The sequence below is a fragment of the Grammomys surdaster genome, unplaced genomic scaffold, assembly GCF_004785775.1.
Source record: "Grammomys surdaster isolate TR1022 unplaced genomic scaffold, NIH_TR_1.0 125341, whole genome shotgun sequence".
In the NCBI taxonomy this organism is placed as follows: domain Eukaryota; kingdom Metazoa; phylum Chordata; class Mammalia; order Rodentia; family Muridae; genus Grammomys; species Grammomys surdaster.
The window spans coordinates 559027-582683 of NW_021620215.1; the positions used below are offsets into that span (position 1 = coordinate 559027).

At 53.5% G+C, this 23657-nt stretch overlaps 2 protein-coding genes across 3 annotated transcripts in view; both read right to left on the reverse strand.

Annotated features, from left to right (window-relative positions):
• Positions 1–289: 289 nt before the first annotated feature.
• On the reverse strand, positions 290–7362 carry Tagln2 (transgelin 2). 2 transcript variants are annotated; one of them, XM_028785743.1, is made up of 5 exons: positions 7243–7362; positions 2323–2530; positions 1725–1899; positions 1344–1446; positions 290–1057 (listed from the first exon to the last, which is right to left on the reverse strand). In XM_028785743.1, the coding sequence occupies exons 2-5, from the start codon at positions 2500–2502 to the stop codon at positions 916–918; spliced, it is 600 nt and encodes a 199-aa protein (XP_028641576.1). In that variant the 5' UTR covers positions 2503–2530; positions 7243–7362; the 3' UTR covers positions 290–915. The 2 variants fall into 2 exon arrangements, with proteins under 2 accessions (XP_028641576.1, XP_028641575.1); XM_028785742.1 differs by lacking the exon at positions 7243–7362 and adding an exon at positions 6234–6250.
• A 1296-nt stretch (positions 7363–8658) lies between these two features.
• Igsf9 (immunoglobulin superfamily member 9) overlaps positions 8659–23657 on the reverse strand; it is a 16562-nt gene continuing 1563 nt past the window's right edge. Inside the window, exons 2-21 of the mRNA XM_028785710.1 lie at positions 22825–23090; positions 22402–22590; positions 17714–17866; positions 16914–17068; positions 16593–16710; positions 15665–15806; positions 15413–15558; positions 15170–15312; positions 13845–13985; positions 13258–13374; positions 12917–13067; positions 12592–12715; positions 12184–12359; positions 11663–11913; positions 11380–11464; positions 11112–11288; positions 10798–10840; positions 9692–10552; positions 9308–9435; positions 8659–9090 (exon numbers count right to left, since the gene is read on the reverse strand). Coding sequence (XP_028641543.1) covers positions 8909–9090; positions 9308–9435; positions 9692–10552; positions 10798–10840; positions 11112–11288; positions 11380–11464; positions 11663–11913; positions 12184–12359; positions 12592–12715; positions 12917–13067; positions 13258–13374; positions 13845–13985; positions 15170–15312; positions 15413–15558; positions 15665–15806; positions 16593–16710; positions 16914–17068; positions 17714–17866; positions 22402–22590; positions 22825–22882 — 3540 coding nt within the window. The 5' untranslated portion in view covers positions 22883–23090 and the 3' untranslated portion in view covers positions 8659–8908. The remainder of the gene's footprint in view (positions 9091–9307; positions 9436–9691; positions 10553–10797; positions 10841–11111; positions 11289–11379; positions 11465–11662; positions 11914–12183; positions 12360–12591; positions 12716–12916; positions 13068–13257; positions 13375–13844; positions 13986–15169; positions 15313–15412; positions 15559–15664; positions 15807–16592; positions 16711–16913; positions 17069–17713; positions 17867–22401; positions 22591–22824; positions 23091–23657) is intronic.

Genomic DNA, 23657 nt, shown 5'->3' on the forward strand with positions numbered 1-23657 from the left:
CAGGCCAGAAGCAGCAGGCCACCTGCCCAATTCGCTGCGGAGTAAAGTTCTCCCATCCTGCACACACAGGCCGCACAATCTGCATTAAGACCCCTACCCACAACAGCTCTGAGGTTCTGCCCCTTCTCAAACCCAACCTGTCGTCCCCTAAACCAAATGACAGAGAGAGGATAGGAAAGAAAACGAAGACAGGGCTTAGCCCCACAACCGCTCCTCTGTACCCTCTCTTCCTGTCTGGTATGACTCCATTACCCTGGAATGGGCGCAGTCGCCCTAGAAACAGCCAGAATCCATTCAAAAAATGAGATTTTTTTATTTAAGATCAGCAAACTCGTGTTCCTCAAGCCCAGACCATGGTGGGTAGCTCTTCTGCCTCTGCTCCACCCCTCAGCCACAGTGACAGGAATGGAAAGTAGGGGGCCAAAGGGCCTCTGCTAGGGAAAGCTGCCCAGACATGTGGTAAGTACAGCCCAGCTGTGGCTGGAGTGACAGCCACAGGCCCCTCCCTATAAATTAAGTTCCTGCAGCCACAGCTGTAGGAGAGGCTTCCTTGTAGAAGGAATGGTCAGTGCAGCATCGGGCCACAGGGCAGGATCTCTGACCTCCTAGCCAAGGGACGGACTTAAAGAAGAGGTCATGAAAGCAGAAACATGCCCGGGGGAAGGAGGCTTTGGTCCCAGGGTTTTCGTTGGTCCAGTTTTGATGGTTGTGGAGGAAGGAATGCATTAGTAAGCCCAGAGAGAGAGGGAGGGGGGGAGCAATTATCAGGCACTGCCAGCGGTGACAAGATAGGTTGGACCCCACCCTGGCAGAGGGGAGTTTAGCAATCCAGGGGCTCTCAAGGAATGTCTGCTAAAACATATATATACATATATATTAACCATTCGTGGAGGGTGGGGGATGAAGGGGGTGTGATCAGAGAATCTGCCGTGGCATCCCATAGCCAGTCATACCAGCTTGAGATGCTCCACGGTTGGTGCCCATCTGCAACCCAATCACATTCTTGCCCTCTTGCAACTGGTTGTCTGAGAAGTTCCGAGGGTTCTCCTTGGATTTTCTGGGTAGAAAGGAAGTACTAGTTAGGGGGTGGTCAGAGACTAGCTACCCCGGTAAATTCTTCCCTGAAGTGTACAAGCCAACACCCACTCTGCCTCTGAAACTCCTGAGCAGCCTAGAAGCACCTCTTTGTCTCATCAAAAGAACAGTCATCGCCATCACAACCACCACCCGCCACCTTCTGGAATTCTAAAGATGCCTTGTAATGACTGGTTCTATTATCTATAGACAGGAGTGGGCAAGAATATTGTACAAGCAAGGCCTATGGCTATCCCACAGATACTTACTTAGGAAACCAGTTGGGATCCCCAGAGAAGAGCCCATCGTCCCTGGCTACTGCCAGCCCACCCAGGTTCATTAGTGTCCGCTGCACACAAGCCATGTTCTTTCCTGGAAGAAAATGGTGATATCATCTCAGCAGAAGTAGGTTACTAGATGCCAGCATTCTATCTGTCACTAGGTCTGCAAGCCTGGTATCCAAACTTTAATTCATTGTTTCAACCTCAACCTACAGTATGCCCCATTCTTAATCAAATACACATGCACACACACACATACACGCACACACACTTGTCCTCAGGAAAATTACTAGCTATACGTTTTCTTTGGTAAGGGTGGCCCAGCCCAATGCCCGCTCTCCCGGGTAACAGCTCTGGCCCCTGGCCCACCTTCCCAGAGATCCACAGTCTGGAAGATGTCCGTGGTATTAATGCCGTAGCGCTCAGCTGCCTGCAGGAACTGAGAGATCTGCTCCATCTGCTTGAAGGCCATTGTAGAGGCCTGGATCTTCTTTACTGGGGCCTGCCCCTCAGGATATAGTGAATTAATGAGCTCACACAGCACCTGGAAGAGGCAGCAGGCAGACAGAGGTGAGGTCGGACCTACTGAAGATCAGAGAACCAAAGACAGTGAACCAGAGAGATGCCTTTCCTGTGGTGAGCCTTAAGGTGCCTCCTGCCTCTGAACCCAGATAAAGGGCCAGTGTTTAGTCTTTTCTCACTACTCCAGAACCACTCCCTGGAGCTTACCTTCTCACCCTCTTCCCAAACATTACCAGCACCTATCAGCCCCTGTTGCAGCAGGCACATCTGCCTTGACCTTTCCTCCGTGGACACAGGAAAGCATGGAAGCTCTAAGAGCCCCCAAGGAAGATGCTCAGGCTGGCAAGCTTGGGTTTGCATGCTCGTTCCCTTTTCTTTTGTAAAACAGTCCCTGGTCCCCCAGCATCAGCCCCGCTCGCCCTGCTCTCTTGCATCCAGCTCTCACCGTGCCGTCCTTGAGCCAGTTCTGGAAGTTCTCTCGCCCAGGCTGGGGCTGGCCCACGTCCTTGCGGCACTGAGTGGTGATCCACTGGATCAGGATCTGCTCCAGATCCGTGTCGTACTGCTTCTCGATCTTCTGCTGCACCTCTCGGCTCAGGCCGTAAGAAGGTCCCCTGTTGGCCATTCTGAGCAGCTGTGGTGACGGTGAAGGGCTGTGAAGAGGACATAACCAGGCCCACGGTCAACATTCTATAGTCCAATGCATAGGGTGGCTATAAAGACCAGGGAGGGAACTCCTGGCCAGGAGCTAACACAGCAGGGCTCTTCTGAACTCTGGCTGGTAGGAAGCCACCCAGATGCTAAATTTCATTTGAATGAATGGTTCTGCGACTAGAATGAAGCCTAGGACCCAATGGAATGCAGGATGAGGTAAAGGATTTCAGTTCAGCTCCTCGTTTGGAGTAATGAAGCTTGAAGAGGCAAATCAATCAGTCTGGCCCCTAACCCTACTCTTCCCAGCCTTAAAAGTGATCCAGGAAGTAAGCGTAAAGAGCATACGGGAAACCTATGCCAAGATCGGGAGTGAGTGAACTACCCTCCATTAAGCACTAGGTTGTAACTGAGCATCTCCGATCTATACCAGGGGCTGTAGAAAAGAACGAAGTCTCTGGCCACAGTGTTCACCAAGGGGATACATGGTGTAGCACTGACAAGTAGAAACAGTGTGCACAACAAATATTAACCTGCACAGATCATCTTTCAGGAATTAATAGAAGCAGAGGGACAGAAGCAGTCTGGGTGGGCTTGCTGGGAAAGGAAGGCCCACATCTCAGCAGGCAGAGGGAATTTCCTGAGAGAAACCCAGCAGACAAAACAAATTCCTTCCTTCTAGGAATTGTGATCGGCAGACTAACCCCCCTTGCCTACTCTCCCACCAACAGTGTCCATATAGTAATCTTGGTTCCCCAAACCAAGAGATATGTCATCGTACATAGTTGAAAAGGTAGGGTGTACATTTGCAGATGGCGTGATCAGCCTTTCCCAGCCAGGTGGGCCCAGTACCGTCAGCAGAGTTCCCATTCTCAGTAAGTGAAAGCGGAAGGCAGCATGGGAGAAGTGAAGACAAGGTGGCTGTCAGGAAGGGTCAGGAACCAAGCAATGTCCCAAGAGGCCAGAAAAGAAAAGGAAATGGATCCTCCCCTAGCTCCTCAGACCCAGCGAGTATGGCCCACCAGCTTCTCCCGCTGAGTTTCTAGGACTGCCAGAGCATCCAGTGTGTGGCTAAGTTCATAGTTTGTTACAGCAGAAAGGGGAAATTAACCCAGAGCCTTGGGTGTGATTTTTAAGGAAACCTGGGAAGAGAAAGAAGTGTGGTAAAGTGCATAGCTAGGTTTAAGGTTCCTTGAGGACCCTGGTTAGGAAGGGCTGCTGGCTTGATGGCAGGCCTGAGTTGGCGGGCATTTCACTGTGGGCAGCCTGCCCCACCCACCACTTTACTGACAGGTGCCACACCCAGGAACCTGGAGAGAGTAGCTGCTGTTATGCAGGGGTGCCAGGGACAGACAAGGGACAGTGTCCTTCATTTGCTAATCCCTGCCACTGCTTAGGGGTCCTGCTCTCTAGTCAGAAATAGAGCCAGCTGTCTCTGACTGTTCACAAAATGGTATCCACAGGACAAGCGCCTCCATTCAGAGAGAGAGAGGAAGGGAGCCCACATCTGGCATCAGGCCAGGTCAGTCTTAAGGGATGAAGTCATTCTGGCTCCTTCTCTCATGCACCCCAGGTTAAACACTCCCACCACCCCCTCAATGGGCTCTGGTGCTCAGCCAAAGAGGTCAGGCTAATAAGTCCGTCGCTAATAATGTCATACATCTGGGCAGAGGTTGTGTGCTGGGTCAGTCCCCTCCCCCACCCTTCAACATGGCCGCTCCTTTCTACTCTGGATTATCCAGCTGCACATTTCCGGTAGGATTCTTCCCATAAATCAGTTATTTTTAAACTTCATTAGGAGACCGGACAAATGTCAGGCTGGGTCCTGACCCACCCTGCACCGCAGGCCACACACACTCAGCTTGACAAATGCAGGTAGTCGTTGGGTGGAGTAGCTGAAATCTGGGAAGAAAGGGGAGCCAGTACCTCGCCCTCACCAGTCCAGCTGCAGCGACTCAGCCCTGAGCTATGGGGGGAGTGCTGTAACCTCTGACCACAAAGGAATGGTTAGAAAAAGGAAAAGGAAAGGAAGGGGGCTAGAGGCTGCTATCACACGCAAGCCGCCTCTCCCTGCCCAATCTCTAGACCTCTTCTGGAAACAGCTTTCCTCTTATTGCTTGGGGCTGTTTCCAAGGAGCTGGTGAGCCTGGAGTCCAGGCACAGGTAAAGAAAGGGCAAGAGAATGATTAACCAGACACCAGGCTTGAGAGGGAGAGTTCAGAGACAGACCTTTCCAGTATCTCCCTGCTCCAGCTCGGGAGCCTGGACACAGCTGGCAGGGCTGTTCGTTTCCAGCTGCAGTGTCTCTGTTCCACTCTGAGGCCATGACCATAGAACCCCAAAGTGGCAGAGCCACGGGGTGGGATTCTTAGACCAGGCTCTCCCAGCCGGCCCTGCCTGGACAGCAGCTGTCCCTCTCCCTGCCTCCAGGCTGGCAGGCAACGGATGGGTTGCGGCTGCTGCAGCTGGAGAGACCCACCCTAGTTACACTCATGAGATCCAACCCAGCCCTCCCTCAGAGAAAGAGAAAATGGCAAGTCTCCTTCTGGTGTAGGCTAAAGGGATCTGTCCAGCTGGAACACAGGTGTGGAGGATGCCTAGAACTGGGTATCCCAAGTGAAGACAACTGGCTAGCTTGCACAGCGGGCTGGCAGTGACAAACTCTAGAGCTGACGGTAGCCCTGGGAACCATCCTCATCCAGGCCCACAAGGTTACAATAACTGGGAGAGAAGGAACCATAAAACGCCGTCCAACCCAGTGCTCCACCCAAACCACGGCTGGTAGTTTACCTCACCCCATTCAACGTCAATACTGAAGGCAAGGGGGACAACAAGTTGGAGGATTGGACTCTAGAGTTCTTGATTAAGTATTGAGAAGACAATGGGACTCTCCTCTCACTGTGCAAGTGGAATGTAGGGAACTTCCCAACTGCTGAAACAGAACCGCCACGTGGGTAGGCAGAAGGCCAGTGGGGGCACTGCGGTTAAAGGGATGCCTTAGGGAAGACCCTCCCCCACCAGAGGGCAGTCCCCTAACCACCTCGAGTCCTGAGCAGAAGAGAAAGCTAAGCTCCACAAACAGGAAGCCACAAGGGCTGCTCAGGAGGAGAGGAGGGGGTGGAGGCCGTTGCCATGGCTTCTGTGTACCAAACATGGGAATGGAGGCAAGGTGGCGCCCCCCCCCCCGGGGGGGCAGGAACACCCACTCCACACAGACTTGGGTGGAGGCTCTAGGCAAAGAGGCAAAAGGGATCCTAGCAGCTCTCAGGGTAGAACCAGAATGGGGAAAGGGGTATCGGGGAGGGGGAAGCGGCCGCTCTGGAGGATCTGGAGGGCATATGCAGTTTGTGCGTAGAGAATCAAAGAAGAAATATCCTGGGAAGGAAAGACATTTTCTGAGCTAAAAAGCCCACACCTGGCAATCTTGAAGGGCAAAGCCATGGAGTGGAACACAGACTAGAGGCCAATCCCTTGGGAAGCACCATAGACAGCAAAGTCGTGGGTATGCAAGGGGATCGCAAGGACAAAGATTATTTGCGGCTTTGGAACGTTAGCACCTTACCCCTCCCTACCTTGGCCCGTAGTCTGAGGTGTACCCTGAGCTGCAGGAAAGAAAAAATGGGAGGAGCTTAGAGATGAGCTATCCCTGACTCCTGCTCTAGAGAACAAGGGGACCCGTCCAGCCACAGGTCTTCTACAGCGCACCTCCTTTCCGTCACCGCGGCTTTTGCTCCACAGACACCAGGTATCCCAGAACCTCTGGATACAAACACAGGTAGGCCTGCAGAGCCCAATAAGGAGAACATCTACTTCCGGTCTGCAGGTTCAGCCCCTCTAGCCGCCGCTCCCACCCCTGCGGCCACACCCTGGGCCGTTACTGTGGATGAGTCAACCACCGCCCTCCCGCCACTGGGGTGACGCAGGTCTGGGCAGCCCGCCCGCCCGCCCGCGGCCACCACCGGCTTTCCCAGCAGCAGGGGAGATAGGAGGGGGCAGCAGGTCTCAGGCTAGGGGAAGAGAGCTTGGACAGCAGCCAACCCTTACAGACAGGGCACATCCGAGTGCAGTCAGGGCTGCAGCCCCGAGATGTCCGAGGTCAAATGAACTCCAGGAGAAGAGGGGGGTTCACAGAAGACCAGGCTACTGTGCAAAGAACTCACCGAGACCCGTGACCACAGCTGGTGACCCCGAATACCCAGACAAACGAACTAACTAGGTGGAGGGGACCAAAAGGGCGGTCTCGGGGTCACAGAAGGCAGACAGTGCCCACACGTGCTCCTGGACCAGGAAGTGAAAGGGTCGCGTGGTAAGTTCAGGGACCGCAGAGACGCACCGGGGCGCGCGCCAGAACCCAGTTCTTGCGGCCACTCAGCAGCCTGCGGACGTCGGATGCCCTCCTTCCTTCTCCCCCAAAAAGAACTCGACGCTGGAGCGAACTGCTGGGACTTGAGACCAGACCTCTTGGGTCGGGACGGACGTCCCGTCTATGCACCCGCAAAGCTTGCCTTACTTAATTGCTGAACAATGCGGAGAAGGCTTGGGAACCGGACCTGACAGCACGGGGCGGGGCACCCAGTTCGGACCCCAGCGTCCACCAGTCTTCAACCCCCCACGCTCCCTGAAGCAAGTCTCAAGTGTTGGCTTCTTGCTTTCTACAGATCACACACATACCCCCACCCCCACCCCGCTGCCTTGGTCCCTCAGTCCTGCTCACCGTCCAAGCGGGCTGGATGAGAGCGCTCTCACGTCAGGGGGTGCAGTGGCGAGTGGAGCTCAAGACCCGGCGCGGCTTGGAGTTTTCTGGAGGGTCCCGCCTCAGACGGGGCGGACCAGGGGCGGGGCAAGGGCCAAGAGAGTTTAAAGGCGCAGCCGCGTGGAATGCTGGAGCGCTTGAGATAGGTGGTCAGTAGGCAGGAATGAGCAATAAAGAGCCTGCTGAGTCCTTGGCGCCGCTGCAAAAGGTCTCCACCCAGGAGATCAACCTCCACTCAACAGCCATAGACTTGTATCCTAGTAGGAAACTTTCTGCCTAGATTAGCTCATGATCGCAGGCCTGTTTCTGTAAGAAGCCTACTATTACAAAAAGGCCTTTTGTAAATGGAGGTACAGGAAGAGCCTTCCCACAGGCTCGAGTAAGGAGTAACAGGACTGGGGCTTGCAGTCTGGGACAGCACCCCCACGTGATTCTGCTTGCGATTTAATTTCAAGCAACCCCGGGGGTGGGGGGGACACGAACAGTGAGGCCACTCCTTGCCCAGGGCCTTAAGGGTGTGGTAGGACTTGGGACCTTGGGTTCAGACTCAGTTTCTCTTACATCTCTCATTTAATGAGTTGACATTTCTTAGATCTTGGGGGGATGGGCTAAGTGGAGAAATAGTTTAGAAGTGCCCTGAACACCTACTTTTTCAAGCTTCAGTTAGTGAAGTTCCCCAGTTAAAATCCACCAATGGTTTTCTTTCTTCACGTTATGGTGGAGTCCCCTGTTGAGCCTGACATTTTAAAAAACCAACCAGTTCCACCCTGACCTTTGCGTTCACTATTCCCCAAAGTCCCGCTCAGACCCACAGAATGTCAAGTTGCCCATAGGCAGGTTTTCCTTCCCTGCTCTGCCTGTTACCTGCTTGTGTGGCTTTCGGTCAATTATGAAAGCACCTTCAGCTTCAGTTGCCGTGCCCAGTCTACAAAATAAACTCCAGGTGGCGGAGACTTAGAAGGCACATGGAGAGAACGCCGAGCGGTGCTTGGCACACAGGGAATGCTGTCGATCTCCTGTGAGTGTCACAGGAATTCCCACATGTTGTATTTACTAAATATTGACTCTTTGTGCCAATGTGATAACCAGCTTACAGCTTTATCACAGAACGTAGTTGGCCTGGCTGACTAGAGAGAACTCCCCAAGGACAAAGGCATTGTCTCAATGATTTCTCTATTTTCTCATGCCTTCTAGCCTAACAGCAGATGCCTACTGGGCACTTAACAACTCTTTTCTTGAATGACTGTTGACTGTGTCCCATTCAGAACCCTCTCTGTACATATCCAGGGACTTCCTCACCTCTCTTAAACACAAAGAGAGGTAACAGAGAAACGTTTTTCAGACTTTTATTATTCACCTGTTTAAAAAAAAAAAAACCTGCACTCACACCATAAACACCCCCCAAACAGACACACACACACACACACACACACACACACACACCTGTTCAGCTCCCAGACTCAGAGAGTCAGTACATCCACTCTATACCAAGCTCACGCAAGCCTGCCACCAGGCCATCATCAGGGTCTATGACACAGAGAGGTAGGGACAGTGCCCCAGGTTGGAGCCAAGGTCTTGGCCTCCTTTGCACATCCATACGCCTGTCTTAGTTTCACACTAAGCATGCTCAGAGCAGAGTAGCCTGCTCAGGGTAAGAGACCGACTGCTGATAGGCTGGTAGCCGGGCCCTGGTAGCATCCCTGCGCCGGCGGAAAGCTAGGAATTCCTCCCGAAGGGCAGCACAGCGGGCCTCGGGGCCAGGAGCGTGGGTGGTGTTCAGGAGACAGCTCTCCTCTGGGGTCTTGACACCTTCAAGGGGAAGACAGGACGGTGTGAGAAGATGTACCGTGACTCACTGGCTGCAGGGTTCAGGCTGAGGCTCCAAAGGACAGTGCAGGGAGCCTAGGGAGCAAGAGACACTCCAGGGCAGGGAGCCTGACTCTCAGGAATTGCCTGGGAAACAGAAAGACCAGCTCAGAGCATGGGAGGGTGGGCGTGGGAGAGTGCAGCTTAGAGGGTCACACACCTAACTCTGGCTCAAGTTCAGGATTGGACCGTGAACTGGCCAAGCCCGGGTGCCAAGTCTCCAGCAGCTCCATGTCCCCCGGGAATTCCGAGTCCCATTCATAGTTTTCATCCACAGAGGTGTTCCTCCTGTTTTAAAGGACAGGTGGTAAGTGTGGGCGGAGGAGTAGACGGCAACCAGGAAAGTACGAACCTAGCGTCTTCTAAATCAGATCGCGCTTCATGGATCTCAGCAGAACTTCCAAGATAAGGGGTCTTCTGGTCTCAGGGTGGAAATGGAACGCAGAAGGTGAAGAGTAGGGGGAGGGGCGAGGGATTAGAGGCGATATGGAATGACAGGGCAGGGTGGAGGGCCTGGGCAAGAACAGGTAGTTACTGCCTTTACCTTTTGCTGACTGTCACCACATGCTCCCTTCGGGGCCACCTTTCAGGGCCACTGGCCCAGCTGCTTGTGTCTCCTGGAGCTGGACTGAGGTAGCTTCCCCCTGCAGAGGGGGCTGTGGAGGGAGGGCGCAGGAAGGAAGCACTGCCCCTCCCACTGCTCTGACTGGTGAGGCTGCCACGAGGGGCAGCAGAGAGAAGGCCCGGCAAGACCCGCTCCCTCAGTGTCCAGTCAGCCAAAGCTGTGTAAGGGGGCTCTGAGGAGAGCCCGACCCCCATCAGTGTCCCAGGAAGCACTGCCCTGAGGTTTGCAAGAGGTGAGTCAGGTGGTGGAAGGAAATTTGAGGTGGGACAGGGCAGACTATCCATGAAATCTGGAGGTGGAGCAGGTCTGGGCTCCTCAAGTGGTGGCCAGTCCCCATCCACATTCATCTCTCGGAAGAAGGGTAGGCTCAGGTACTGGAGCAGGGGTCCTGGACCTGGTAGGGGGCTAGGCAGAGCTTCAAGAGGCTGCCCCACAGGGCTGATGTCTGTAATGCAGAGGGGCTGTGGGACCCCACTGGGGCTGCTATTGCTACAGTCAAAGGACTGGGCCAAGCGTTTAGCTGAGGTCCGAGGTTCTGACCGCTCCAGGCATAGCTTTTCTTGTGGGGGGGCCACAGTGGGTCCCATCACAAAGCGCCCATCTGGGCCCCTGCAAATGGGCTCCAATGGTAAAGGTCCCCGACCAAGTGGAGAATCCGGGTGAGGGCTAGGCAGCCGGGCAGGCTCCCCCCAGAGCAGACTCTGGCGTAGGCTGGGGACTGGGGAGCCTTGGAGCTTGAACTTGGTCACGCTGTCAGGGCTGCTTGAGCCAGGAGCAGAGCTGAGGAAGGACAGAAGAATGAGGTCTGGCCTTGCAAGGTCTGTCGCACAACAGGGCAGAGCTAGGGAAAGCAAGCAAGGGTGGGGCCAGGCGGTGGGAGGAAGAGGAACCGTGTAGGACTAGTCCCTGAGCTGGGGCCAGCACACGCCTATTCTCACTTCCCTTGAATTTCCTATTCCTTCTGAAGGTAAACATAGGAAGCAGTAGGAAGGCAGGAGGAAGCCAAAAAAGGTAAAGGGACTTACTGTGGGCCTGACTTCCCACGTGGAGAGAAGATCAGAGGTGGATCTGTAAGGACAGGAGAGCAGCAATTGATTCGGATAAAGATCCTCCCGAGCCCCGGGGAATGTAACTCTAAACCCCATTCCCATCCAACTGGGGAAAGGGTATGCAGGGCTAGGTACCAGAATGGAAGGATGCTGCCCCAGGACCATGCAAAAGGTACAGACAGCTGGTGGATGGTCAACCCTTCAAGTGGACTAGGAGTACTTCAGGATCCCAGTGATGAGGGTGAAGGAGAGAGTGTGCCTAGGGAAGGCGAGTGATGGATGGCACCTACCCTGGCGCAGACGTTTTCTGTGGCGTCGGGCAGCCCTGCGCCGATTCATGAGGCAGGCAGCCAGGATGCTCACAAGGACTGCCACGCCTAAGAAGCAGACTCCACCCACAACACCAGCCAATACAGGCTGGGGCAGGAGTCCTGGTAGCTGTGTGCGGGAGGGGTACACCTCCAGGCCTGGGCAAAGGGATAGGTGAGAGGATCAGTGGGTGGAGAATCCCCATATGACCTCCAGCAATTTCCACCCACCACCACCACTGGTTCTCACCGGAAGTGGAGATGTTGGCTATGTTGCTGGGGTCACTGACGTAGCTATCAGCAAAGGCCACGAGGCGAAACTCATAGAGAACGTCCTGGGGATGAGAGGTGGAGGGCCATGGAGGAGATCAGGACCAGCACTGCCCACCATAGTCCCTTTTGTGAAGACTGCAGTTGGGAGGTAAGAATGAGGTAGGACAGGAGGTGAAAATGGCCAAGTCAGGATGAGAAGACAGAATCGGGAAAGAAGAAGAGACTGGCCTCTCCCTCGCTCTGCTGCCTCTGGCACACACCTTGATGAGACCAGGCACCAGCAGCTGGATCTCCGTGCCTGCCACACCTTGGTCCAGGATCTCCCAGCCTTGGGAGCCTTGCCGTCCCTCCAGGATGTAGCCATCCAGTCTGTCGGGGATGAGTTCTGGGGGATCCCAATGCAGAAGTACGCCCCGGGGTGTCCTCACTGCCACCAAACCTCTAGGAGGGGACAAAGGAGGTGGCATCTCTGTTGGAGGAAGCCTCGGAGCAGCCGGTGTGGTAGGGAGCCCTAAACAGGACAGGCGGAAACACAAACGAGGGATAGGAGGGTTAGGAGTCTCCAAGTCCTTCATCTTGTCCTTCCACTCTGTCCTTCCCCAACCACAAACACCCACATATTCTGCTATAGCGCTTCTGGACCCTCTCTGGACCCCAAGCTGCTCAGCACCTCTACTCCATCTCCCAGATCCCCCCATTACCCCTGCCCTCCTCCACCCATCCCATCCCTCCTGCATTTCCTCATCTTTTTCTGTGCCGTGCAGAGCTGAGGACCTCTTACCTTCTGGTATAGACAGGACAATCTCACTGAAAGGCCCACTGCCCAGCTTGTTCTGAGCAAGGACACTGAACTGATACTGCGTGTGAGCCTGCAGCCCTGGCACTAGGAGGTGTGTAGCCCCCATAGGCACAGCCAGAGATACCCAGTCATGGTGGGCTCGGTCAGGACGCTTGGCTCTGGGGGATATAGGAAGATCTCATCAGCAAGGAAGATCAGGATGGTGCGGGGTCCAGAGAGCTGACCTCACCCCTCTGCTCAACCACCAAAGTCTCAGAACCTCAGCCCTGAATGTTAAGAATCTATAAAAGTAAGGCAGCAGAGCTAGCATGTGACTAGGCATAGAGAGGGATGGGAGAAAGGGCAGAGGGCCAGGTAGGTCCAGGGTGAAGTCAGGAACGGGTCACTCACAGTGGGGTATACCAGACACTGAATCTCTGCAGATAGCCACCATCAAAGCCAGGCTCCCAAGAGACATTGGCACCCTTGGGTAAAGGTACCACAGACACATTGGTGACGACATGGGGACTGGTGCCTGGGTAGGGGAACGGAGGGAGGGAGGGTGATCAGGACTCTGAAGTAGGGTAAAGGAAGAGTAAGTTGGAGATTCTGTTCTCCACCCATTCCTTGGGGGACTCCCATACCCACAAACCCCATCTATACACCTCCCCCAAACAACACTCCCATCTCCTGTCATGTGGCTCCCCCAGCCCCAGCCCACTCCCGGGCCACTAACCGAGCACATATACATTGGTAGAAGTGGTCACATGGGCTACAGCATTGCTGGCGCTGCATTCCCATCGTCCATGGGCCTCCTTGGTCAAGGGTCGAAGGAGGAGGCTGTTGTTGCTGTCCACTTGGGCCTGGCCCTGCAGTCCCCGGCCCACCTACAGAACCACTGGTCAGCCCTGAAGACACAGGCAGCCACCCCTCACCAAGGGGGCCACTCATCTCTCCAAGTAACCTGTGCCCTCCCCCTGTTGCCTCTGACAGCGTGAACCTTCTTTCCAAAAACACAGCAAGGGAAACAGTGGGCATGGACCCAGGTAGAGCTGAGTCAGGACTGGGAAACCTTACCTTGGCCCAAGAGACAATAGGAGGAGGGTCTCCCCGGGCGGAGCATGGTATGAGTAGCTCCCGCCCTACTTCTTGGAAATATTCTTCCTTGGGCTGGTCTATAAAAGCCGGGGGAGCCTGCAGGCCAGAGCTGTATTGGGAGGGGTCTCTTCCACAGCCTCTCTTCTACCTCTAAGCTTTGGTGTCCCCCATTCCCAGATCCCTGTCAAAATGTCTTAGTCTTGTCTCCATCTCTCGTTCTGTGTCTTTGCTCCCAGCAGCTAGGACTGCTGGGTAATGGTGGGCTGGGGCAGGACTCTCTGAGATAAATGAAGCTCTACAGATCATCCTCTCTCTCCCCTTTGCTCTATTCCCTGAGGGACTGAGACGAGACAGATATCTCATTCCGTGAATGTGTACGTGACTGATGTCCTACTGGCCAGTATCATCTCTGTGTATTCTACTGGCTGTTGCTATGACCACCACAAGAAACAGACGTAGGAGCCCCTCCCATAGCTCCCTGCCTCACTCCACCCTGCTGACATGGTTCAGACAGACATTCAGCCACCTGGCTGTGCGTATCACAGCAGGTTTGCTGTGAGCCTCACCTTGAGCAGCACTCGGGTCACGGGGGAGGGTCCAGCAGTACCAAGACTGTTGTAGGGGGTGCAGGAGTATTCTCCCAAGGCATCCTCATTCCCCAGGGCAATGATGAGGGAGCCTTCTGAGCCCAGGGACCAGCCAGGGAACTAGAGGGCAGAGGAAATGACAAACTCAACAGAGGCAAAGCTGGGGAGGAGAGAGGCAACTCAAGAGGGGAGGAGACACAGGAAACTCTTTTCAGGAAATCAGCCCTCTCTCTGGACTCTGGTCCTCCACTTCTGTCTGTTCTGTCAGGGGCCGTGAGACTGTGACAACACAGTGTGGCACCACTCACAGAGAACAGCATGAATGGATCCCTTGAGTTGAGCCAGTGGGTTCTCCCTGCCTCACCTGGCACTCACTTCATTGCTAAATTCTGAATCTCCCAATCCACCTCGATAAGAAAGCCTCCCATTCTCCCTGACAAAGTGTGGCCCCTCGCTCTCCACACCTAACTTCTTGTCTGTCATTCTGGGCTGAGCACAAAAGCTTTTGTTTTGTCTTGTTTTCAGGTTCTCTCTGGTTCAGACTGAGCAACCCTTCACCCAGACTGTCCTCGCTGCTTCACCGCCTTGGGGCTCTGCTCCCAACAACTCTTAACAACAGTCCTGACTCCACAACACCATCGCCAAAAAGATTTTTTTGGAAACTTTCAACAAAAATTTACCAAATGCTACAATTGTAAAAGCCCTGGAGACTCTCAGTTGGAAAGATGTGATGCCTCAAGGAATTTTTTGTCTCCTCAGACAAACAAAAGCTCGGAATGAGGTCATATTAAGCTGGCACGCAGTTCTTCCTCTAGGACCCAACCTGTCTTTCCAGCCTTTTTTACACCTCTCAAGTCCTTACAGGCACTCACTGCAGTTCCCCCTCTGCCTGATTCACCACTTCATCAACACACTAGGCCTGTGCCCTGCCTTTGCAAAGGGGTTTCTACATGGAATGACTACCCACTCTTCAAGGCCTACAAGCTCACCAAAGGCCCACAATCTGTTACTGGTCTATCCTTAACCAGACCTAAAAACAAAAGCCTTGTTCCTTCTCTGGCCTGACAGCAGAGTTTCTGTGGCAGTTCTGCCCTCAAGGCAACGATCTGAGAATGAATATCTCTTCTGGGGAATAGATACTTCACCTCACCTCCACAGACGCTACCTAACATTGGCATCTGGTAGGAAACATGTTTCCCAACCACAGTGCTGAATTAAACTCGGCTACCCGCTGAGCTGCAGCCAGCCCTCTGACAAGCACAACATCTAGCCAAGACCTTCCTTCCCCTGTCACAAGCCTGTACCTTGTCCAGCTGCAAGGCCTGTCCATCTTTGGTCCAGGTGACAAACAGTAGTGGGGGATTAGCACGAACTGGACACCGGATCACCCCAGGCATGCCAATGGGCAGGGGTGTCTCAGGAGGCATGACTGTCACCTGGGCTGGGTCTGGAAGAATGCAGAGACAAGTTGGAGACAAGGTCATTGGTCTGTCTCAGTGGGGAGGAGCAGGATGTGGAAGGAGTATGGAGTTGAGGCTCAGACTTACAGAGCACAGTGAGATAGGCAGAAGCTGAGGGTGGATGCAGAAAGCCATTGCTGGGAACACAGGTATAGTGGCCAGCGTCCTCAGGCTGTGTGGCATGTAGCCGCAGGCTTCCATCGACCAGGACCCGCACTCGAGACTGTAAGCGGCTACAATGTGATATATGTGAAGTAGAACCTAGTCCTCAGACAAGGAGCCCCTCAGAGACGACTCAGCAATCCCCTGCCTCCCTACCCAAGGAAGAGGGTCCCCTACCTAATGTGGAAGACATTGTTACCATCCTGGAACCAGCTGTAGGTGAGGTTAGCAGGGTACGCCTCAGCCTGGCAGGCCAAGGAAACATCCTGGGAGGCATTGACTGTACTGTTGTTGGGGGGCACCACAATGACAGGTGGTCCTGTGGGAAGTATCAAGGCAGAAAGGTATCCTCAGACCATGACCTTCCCAGAACCCTCAGGGCCCTTCTACACACCTCTTCCTGGTTCTGCCCTTTGTAATAATGGGGCAAGTTGTGACAGGGCCTTGAGGAGCCAGATCAGAACGTGTAGTAAAAAACCATCCTGTTCCAGAGGCGGCTCCCTTTTCCAAGTCTGCCTTGTTTCATGAGGAATGACAGGTGAGCCTACTCACCTTGTTTCCTTCTGCTTAAAAACTGTATGTGGAAGAGGGCCCAGGGAGGCAAGACTTCCTGATGAGCCTTCCTCATGTCAGGGTCTCTAGCCTTAACTGTATACCCAGCATCGTACATTGTGGAGAGTGACACTCCAGTGGGTCATCGGTTAACTGGTTCTCCCCCACAGCTTCTATGAAGATGGATACTTGCCTCACATGCCTCATTTACCTCTCCTTCCAAAAGGAAGAGTTCAACACACATGCACTATATACCGCTTCCTGTGCTTGGCAAAGTCCTGTGAGAGGTTGATATGAACCTCGTTTTCGAGATCACAAAACCAGGACTCAAGAGAGTCCCATGATTCATGGGCTAACACTTAGCACCCATGTCCTTTGCACTGTAATGCACTGCTGGGCACTAAACTGACCATTTCTTTAATCTTTCTTTCACCCTACAGGGTCCCCTTGTTCAAACATAAGCCTCCTCCCAATCTTCCGTGTGCTTCCCTAGTACGGATCATGTCTTCTACTGTAGGTGGCCCAGTTCCTCTGCCCTCCCACCAAAGAGCACCTAGCACCAACAGCTGGGTGGCGTGGGTGACGCTGCCCTCGGTGCTGGAGGCTTGGCAGGTGTAGTCTCCAGCGCTGCCTCGCTCTGCCCGACGGATCCACAGTGTTCCATTCTGCACCTAGGTAAGGAATCTTTAAGGAAATGCCCTTCCTGTTTGGTCAGCCTCAGACTCTGCACTTCCAGAGCTGGCCAGCAGAGGGAGGCAGCACCTCAAGCTCGGGGAGCCGATGGACAGCCCCTCCTCCGACCCATCTCCGGGCTTGACTTCTGTCCCTCTCCTGCCTTCCCGTTTTGTTCTCCCAGTCCTGCTGACCCACTCACTTGCACCTGACCCTGGCCCTTGCCAAGGTCTTGTCCTCGGAATTTCCAAGTCACATAAGGCTGAGGGCTGCCACGGGCCACACAGCGCAAGGTAACAGCCTCCAGTTCCTTCACTTCCAATACTAAGGGAGGCGTCTCCTGGAACTGAGGGGGAGCTGCAAGGGAAAGAGGCATCAGGGGCTGCCAAAAAGGCTATGATCCCACAAAGCAGAGTTCAAAAGCCAGGGAGAACTCCTCTAAGAGATGGAGCCTGCCCGGGTACACGGGGATACTAGCCAAGGGTCACCTGTCTGGCAGGACCACCCCAACACTGGCACACGCTAAACACAGTCTGTATACCCGGAATTAGGGGGTGCGCCAAGTGCCCAGGGAAGTCTGGGAATCAGAGGGAGCGGGTCTTAGACTCATCACAAGCTCCCTGTACCTGAAGCTCTGCCTCAGTCTCACCTATGGAATGGGAACGGTTACTACTGCCTCCCTTTTAGTGGAGAGGGAGAAACAAGACCCTAGATGAAAAGTACTGTGCAGGGGTGAGATGCATCATTCAGGGCCCAATACACCTTAGCCATGACCTTGACCAAGGAGTGAAAGTTCCTGACTCAGAGCCTGTGGGGTGATTGGATTTTATCTGAAGAACTGAGGGTGTGAAGGAGGGCAGAGGTAAGAGGCAGGCAGTAAATGAACAAGCATGGTGAGCCAATGCCAGGATGGGTAGGGCATGCACAGAACTCGCTCACTCCCTTCACTGCCAGGGTCCCAGCATTCTCCTCCCCCCATCACCAGCTTCCCCAGCTTCATACAATTGACTGTCAGGTGCACCCAGGAGCCGTTGGCAAAATCCTGCTCAGGGCTGTGCTGGTCCAGGAAGAGCACTCGGCATTCGTACCAACCCTGGTCTTCCACTCGGAGCCTCTCAATCTCGAGAGACGCTCCTGTCTGCAGTCGGACTCGTCCTGCGAGGAGGGAAGTCCTGAGTCAAGGGTGCTGAATGGACTCTACAAAAGCCTCCCAGTCCTGGCCACACAGGCAGTTCCCAGAGGTTGAAGGTCTCCAGAGGAACAGAGGAATTGAGATCATTGGGGGAAGATTGCTATGCTCAATGTTTCTGACTGTTCCTGCCTCTCAATAGCTGAGAGCCAAAGCAGACCAGAAAAACTCAAGGCTTGTTGAGTGGACCAAATGTTGCACTGAAATACACTGTATTATCCCAGACTCTTAGAAGGAATGAAGAGCCAGCATTTGGTCTCCTACAAGATTCACCATTCCTGAGGTACTTTATAAGACCAAGATATACGTTCTCTAGGGATATTTCTGCTTTTAGAGGACTCTGTCCCTGAAATCTCTAGCAGTGTTTGGGGCCCTCCCAGGGACCCGTACCTCATCTACCAAAGCCTATAATCTCCCAGAGCTATTATCAGCGGCCTAAGCGCCTTAGAGTGGCCAGAGTCCGACCCAGGCAGGCAGCCGCGTCAGCAGCCTCCCCAGCCCAGCCCAGCCCCTCTACGCCCCAGCTATGACCACATGCAGCCCCACAAAGCCACACACCACAGCACAAAAAGAGCCTTCGTTCCCACCAGCTCAGCATCCACAGCACACCACTGAGCTGACTGAGACGTGCTCACCCAGTCCCTCAGGACCTCCTCTAAGGGAACCCGGCACCCTGACGGCCTGAAACACCCCTAGCAGTGCAGTCTATATGAGCAAGGCACACGCTTGGCAGCCCAAAGTACTCAGGTGCAAGTCCAGCTCAGCCGCACGCTCCTTTGGGCAAGTTACTCAGCCTGTCAATTTCAGTTTCCTCAGTCAAAATGAGAGAGGGAGAAACTGGGATGCAGCGGGAGGCAAGAGATGATGCAGAGGAGGTGCATAGCACCTGGCATCACTGGAGGCTCGCATAAAGGCTGTTACACAAATAGGTAAGATGGATCTTCGAAATCAGAAGCCTACACTCAATCTGGGCCCCACCCCTCATTCAGTAACGAATCCTCTGTTTCTTCTTCGACATCAGTGAACCGTACCAACCACCATGCACCAGGCTGCCCTATGGGGAGCCAGGCACAACCTGGATTCCTATTACTGTCTGCCACTTACTTACTCATTACATCTTTCAGATTCCACCTTCTAAGTATTAGTATTTCCCTCTCTGCCATCTTCTACCATGAAGCCCTGCAGCGTCTCTCACCTGGGCTATCCAGTGGCTCTGTACCCCCTACACTTAGCAGTTGCCCATCCTCACTTTGACTTTTGCTGTGAACGAATGGTATTTTCTAAAATTCACAGGACAGGCAAATGTAGCACCCAGATGATGTACCTATTCAGCATCCTGCCTATCCTAGGCCTCCCTTGATAGTGACAGCAGCAATCCTGGGTACCACCCACTCCTCCAAGTTGTTTCCACTCTACTTCTAGGGTGGCCTATCTGAAGTAGAAACTTAGCCTGTGTGCCCCTTGATGCCACTAGAAAGATGAGAGTCATAGATCTAGGGTAGCTACTAAGCTTAGTGGCCTTTTTTTCTTCTAACATTTGGTCCTGAGGTGTGGCTTCTTGAGAATGGGTGGACCTGCTTATAGGTCTCGGTGTGTAATCTCCACCCAGGAGATAAGAATGGGCCAAGCAGGTAAATATTTAACATAATACCCTTCCTCAAGCCTGCAGGATTCCTCGTTCACCTTGTTCTGCCAGGCTACTGAGCTGAGCAGACCCCAGAAGGCAGCTTCCTCCAAGTCCCACACGATAGACCATGGTGATCTCTGAGCTCCAGGGTGAAGACAGAAAGGTTGAGCACTGAATATGACCTATGTAATATTAGACCTTGTCACTGTCTTTAATCCTCCCAAAAATCCATCACTGATGAAGGAACTAACATTAAACTTCTTTCTAAAATTGCATAGCTATTAGCAGATCAAGCCAGGTCTACCAAGCCAGAGCACTTTCCACTGAACGCTGGCATTAGAATCAAGTGACGTTCAGGGCATTGAGCACAATCTCTTATTTCATTCAAGAAATGTTACCAGCTAATGGCTAACAATCCCATGCCCATTACCCAGAATATTCAGGGCAGCATGTTGTACAAACTGTCTTCCCTAGGAGGTCCAGAAAAGCTGCAATGTTTCAAAACAAGGTGACCAGAGTGGCAATCCTATGGCTTCCTGTGTCCTGGGCACACCTCCTATAGAGCTGCCCTCCACCTGCAAGGCCAAACCTAAGAGACTTCAGATCTGCCTCTGTGCGGCATCTGACAAGGAGAGTCTGCTCTCTTGGGCTCTGAAAAGGCAAGAAGCCCACACTAAATTTAAGCATGGACACAGACAAGTGTGCATTCACACAGAAGTTCAAATCGTGACTGTGCCCACATGCTGCACTATGAAGCCAGGGGCACAAGGAGGCATTCTGGGATGATGAAGTGAGGCAGACAGATTGGAAGGATCAAAGGCAGAAAGGGGAGATTGTTAGAGTGTGCTTGGCTGCTCTAGATGGACAATCAGAGGTGATTCATCACGCAACTAAGAAACTTAGTGCAGTTATAAAGTACAAGTCTATCTGCTCTGCTGGGACATCCCTGAAACTCCCAAGAAACAGCCCAAAAGTCGAGGGCCAAGAGCCAGTCTCACAGATTCAGACACCGCCTCTCCCCAGTTTCTTTCACACCACCCAAGTGCTATGTTAAATGCTTTAAATACAGTGGCTTACTTAATCTATTAGGCCTAAATCTTTTTATATTGCCTTTTACCACGTGTAGGATCCTCTGCCCCATAGCTTCTAGAGCCCCTAAAACCAGCTTTGCCTTCAATGTGGTTCCCAGAGCTATGCTCTCTCATGATTCCCTGCAGATTCTAGGCCACCAGCCTCATGGCAGTCCCAGGCCATCTCCCCTCCACTTGCCCACAGGGTTTATGACAGAACAGCATTGTCCGCAGCAACCTCCACCTCCTGTTGCTTAGCAACTGCAATTATGAGTCCCCTGCACAAAGGCTGAGAGGCCCCTTCTGAACTGTGAGGCAATAAAGGGTTAATGGGCTCAACGGCCTCCCTCTGGGGTCTTCACCAAAGCAGGACTCCTGTGGCTGCTCAGGAGCTATAGGCCACTCAGGGGCAAGAATGGGAGCAAAGTCTAGAAGTGGGGGTGGGGAGGGGGCACAAAGGCTTGCAGGCTAGAGAAATCCACAGGTAGACAGGGGAGTTAGCCATCTCTTGGCTTCTCTGCCCAGAGCTCAAGAGAAAAGCCGACTGCTGCTGGAGCAAAGGCAGAGCCCCACATCTCCCAGGTGGTCTAAAGGAAAGCTCTTCCACCTCTCCTCCACTACCCACCCCCCTCCTTGCCTCAGCCTGGCAATAATTTGAATTTGTCCATCCTCAGTCCTGCAGCCAAAGCCCCCTGGGCACAGGCAAGCACAGACAGGAAGGCCGGCTGTGCCTGTACCAATTCTCTCTATTTGTGCTAATTGGGGCCCACTTTCATCAAGTCCCCAGGGCTTGTGTAGACATACACACTCCCAACTAGGCTCTTTGCCAATAACTGCCCCCAGTTTGAAAATAAACTCTCTCTTGCAGGCAGGCACCTGCCAGGACCTCCTCCTCTCTCAGCTCAGCCAGCCAGTGACAATAGCCCAGCCAATCCCAAGATTTCCCTCAGGATTCAAACCAAAGGCAGAAAAGGTACCCCAACAACATCTTCCCAGGTGGCCTTTTCTGGGTTTCACTTCTGAAAATGAAGCACCAAGTCTCTTTCTTGCCCAGCAGCCCAAAATCATCCTTAGGGCCTCCTGCAGGCCCTCTGAGACTTTATAGTAAGTCACTCAGAGTAAGGCTCCATCCAGGGTTAAGAACAAGCTGGGGTGCAGTAGAAGACCCCAGGGAGACCCATACAGTATGCCTCTACTGTAGCCTCTGGAAGCAGAGAGCCAGCCAACCTATCTATGCCTAGACCTTTGGGGAACTGAGCTGGAACCTGCTCCAATAACCCCGGTCTGTGTCCATGCTCTCTGCGACTCAGACTCAGACTATGCTCCCCATACTCAAAGAGCCCACATCCCTACCCACTCTGCTGTCCCTTTAGCTCACTCCCTAAAAGCCTGGAACCTCCAAACTGGCATTCTGGATGACAGGGAAGGGAATGACATAGAGTAGCAGATAGTAGTTCCAGAGACCAGCATAGAGCCAGGTGGGGAATCTCAGGGGGATCAAGATGGAGTCTGGAAGGTCGCGTGAGATGAGGGTTGAACAGTTAGCAAGTTAGGATGGATACTTGAAATCCAGCCGCAGCATCTCCCATGCAACACGCCATCCACAGCTGCAGCAGCAAAGCTCTAACGTGTGCATGCACCGCGTGTAAGTAAATGAACCCCTCCAAGGATGAGCACAGCTGAGGAGCAGGGCCATGCTTGCTAAGCAGCGGAGCAGGAGATGAGATGGGGAGGGCACAGAGCAGCCTACTCAGTCCACCTTTTGTTGGAGACACTCCCCCTCCCACCTAAGGACAACTCTTACCCACGTAATCAGGGTCAATTCGGGGAGAGTAGAGGCCGAACTGGATGAAGATGGGAAGCAGGAATCCAAAGCGCAGCCACTCGATGACATGCAGAGGGGGGCGGCCCGCTGGAGGCAGCAAGTCACAGCCCAGCACTGCACTCTCCCCAGCCCGGCCCACCACAGAGACCACCTCAGGCTTCCTCCGACCTATGAGGTGGGCAGCACGAGGGAACAGCAAGGGATCAAAATGAGATGCAGGAAGGGGAGGCTTCATCACCAACTCTCAAGTTTCCTTGAGACTTTGAATGAGTGGGGAAAACTCCAACCTCTCCGTGCCAGCCCTAGCCCTCTCCTACTCTTGAATTCTCACAAATAACCCCTTAGTGAACAGTGGCATCCCAGGGTAACACAGACTTGTTGGTTCCCTGGGGTCTGGCTCACCGTCAGCCCCCTGGCTGATGATCAGGCTGAGGATGGTCAGACGGAGACACCAAATCATAGCCCAGCTGGCCTGCTCGCCCGGCCCCTCCTATCCACAGGAGCCCAGATGGAGGGGCCGGAGGAATGTCCGCTGCCCGGCAAACCCAGAGAGCATCAGTTGAGTTCTGATCCGCCTCAGGCAACCAGTTTCAGCTCTCCGTCTTCCAGTTGGTGCCTAGCTCACTCAACACCCAAGGGAACTGTTCCAGTCTGGAGGGCCACCAGATCTAAATGCAAAATATAAGGCAACGTGCAGAGTCAGTCAGAGGAGGTGTACAGAAGAAAACCCTGGTACAGCAAGGCACAGGGAAGAAAAACAAGAGGGTGTAGAGGAAAAGCAGGGCCTGCACAGAGAGCAGAGGGCTCTTTTGGGTCGAACTGCTGTCGATCAACTCTAGGACTTCATTCCTGCCAGACTCTACCCCAGCCGCCCCTAGCTTCCAAAGCAGAGATCTGGAAGCCCTGAGACTAAGCTAGGATGGGAACACTAGACAACATGAGGGTGCTGTCTGGTAGAGGCTGCACAGGGAAGGACATGGATCCTAGGAAAAGCAAAGGAATTCTGGGAATGCCTGGCAAGTGATACAATGTTCTTAGCAAGGTGAGCAAAGAGATCTAGGGGCTTCTCACACAAGAGGAAAAGGATGTATCAGGAAAGTCCTGAGATGAAGGCCATCATGGACTAGCCCCTCAGCCTTTACCTTTCTTCTCATATTAACAAGGCAACAGATAACATTCTCTCTCTCTCTCTCTCTCTCTCTCTCTCTCTCTCTCTCTCTCTCTCTCTCTCTCTC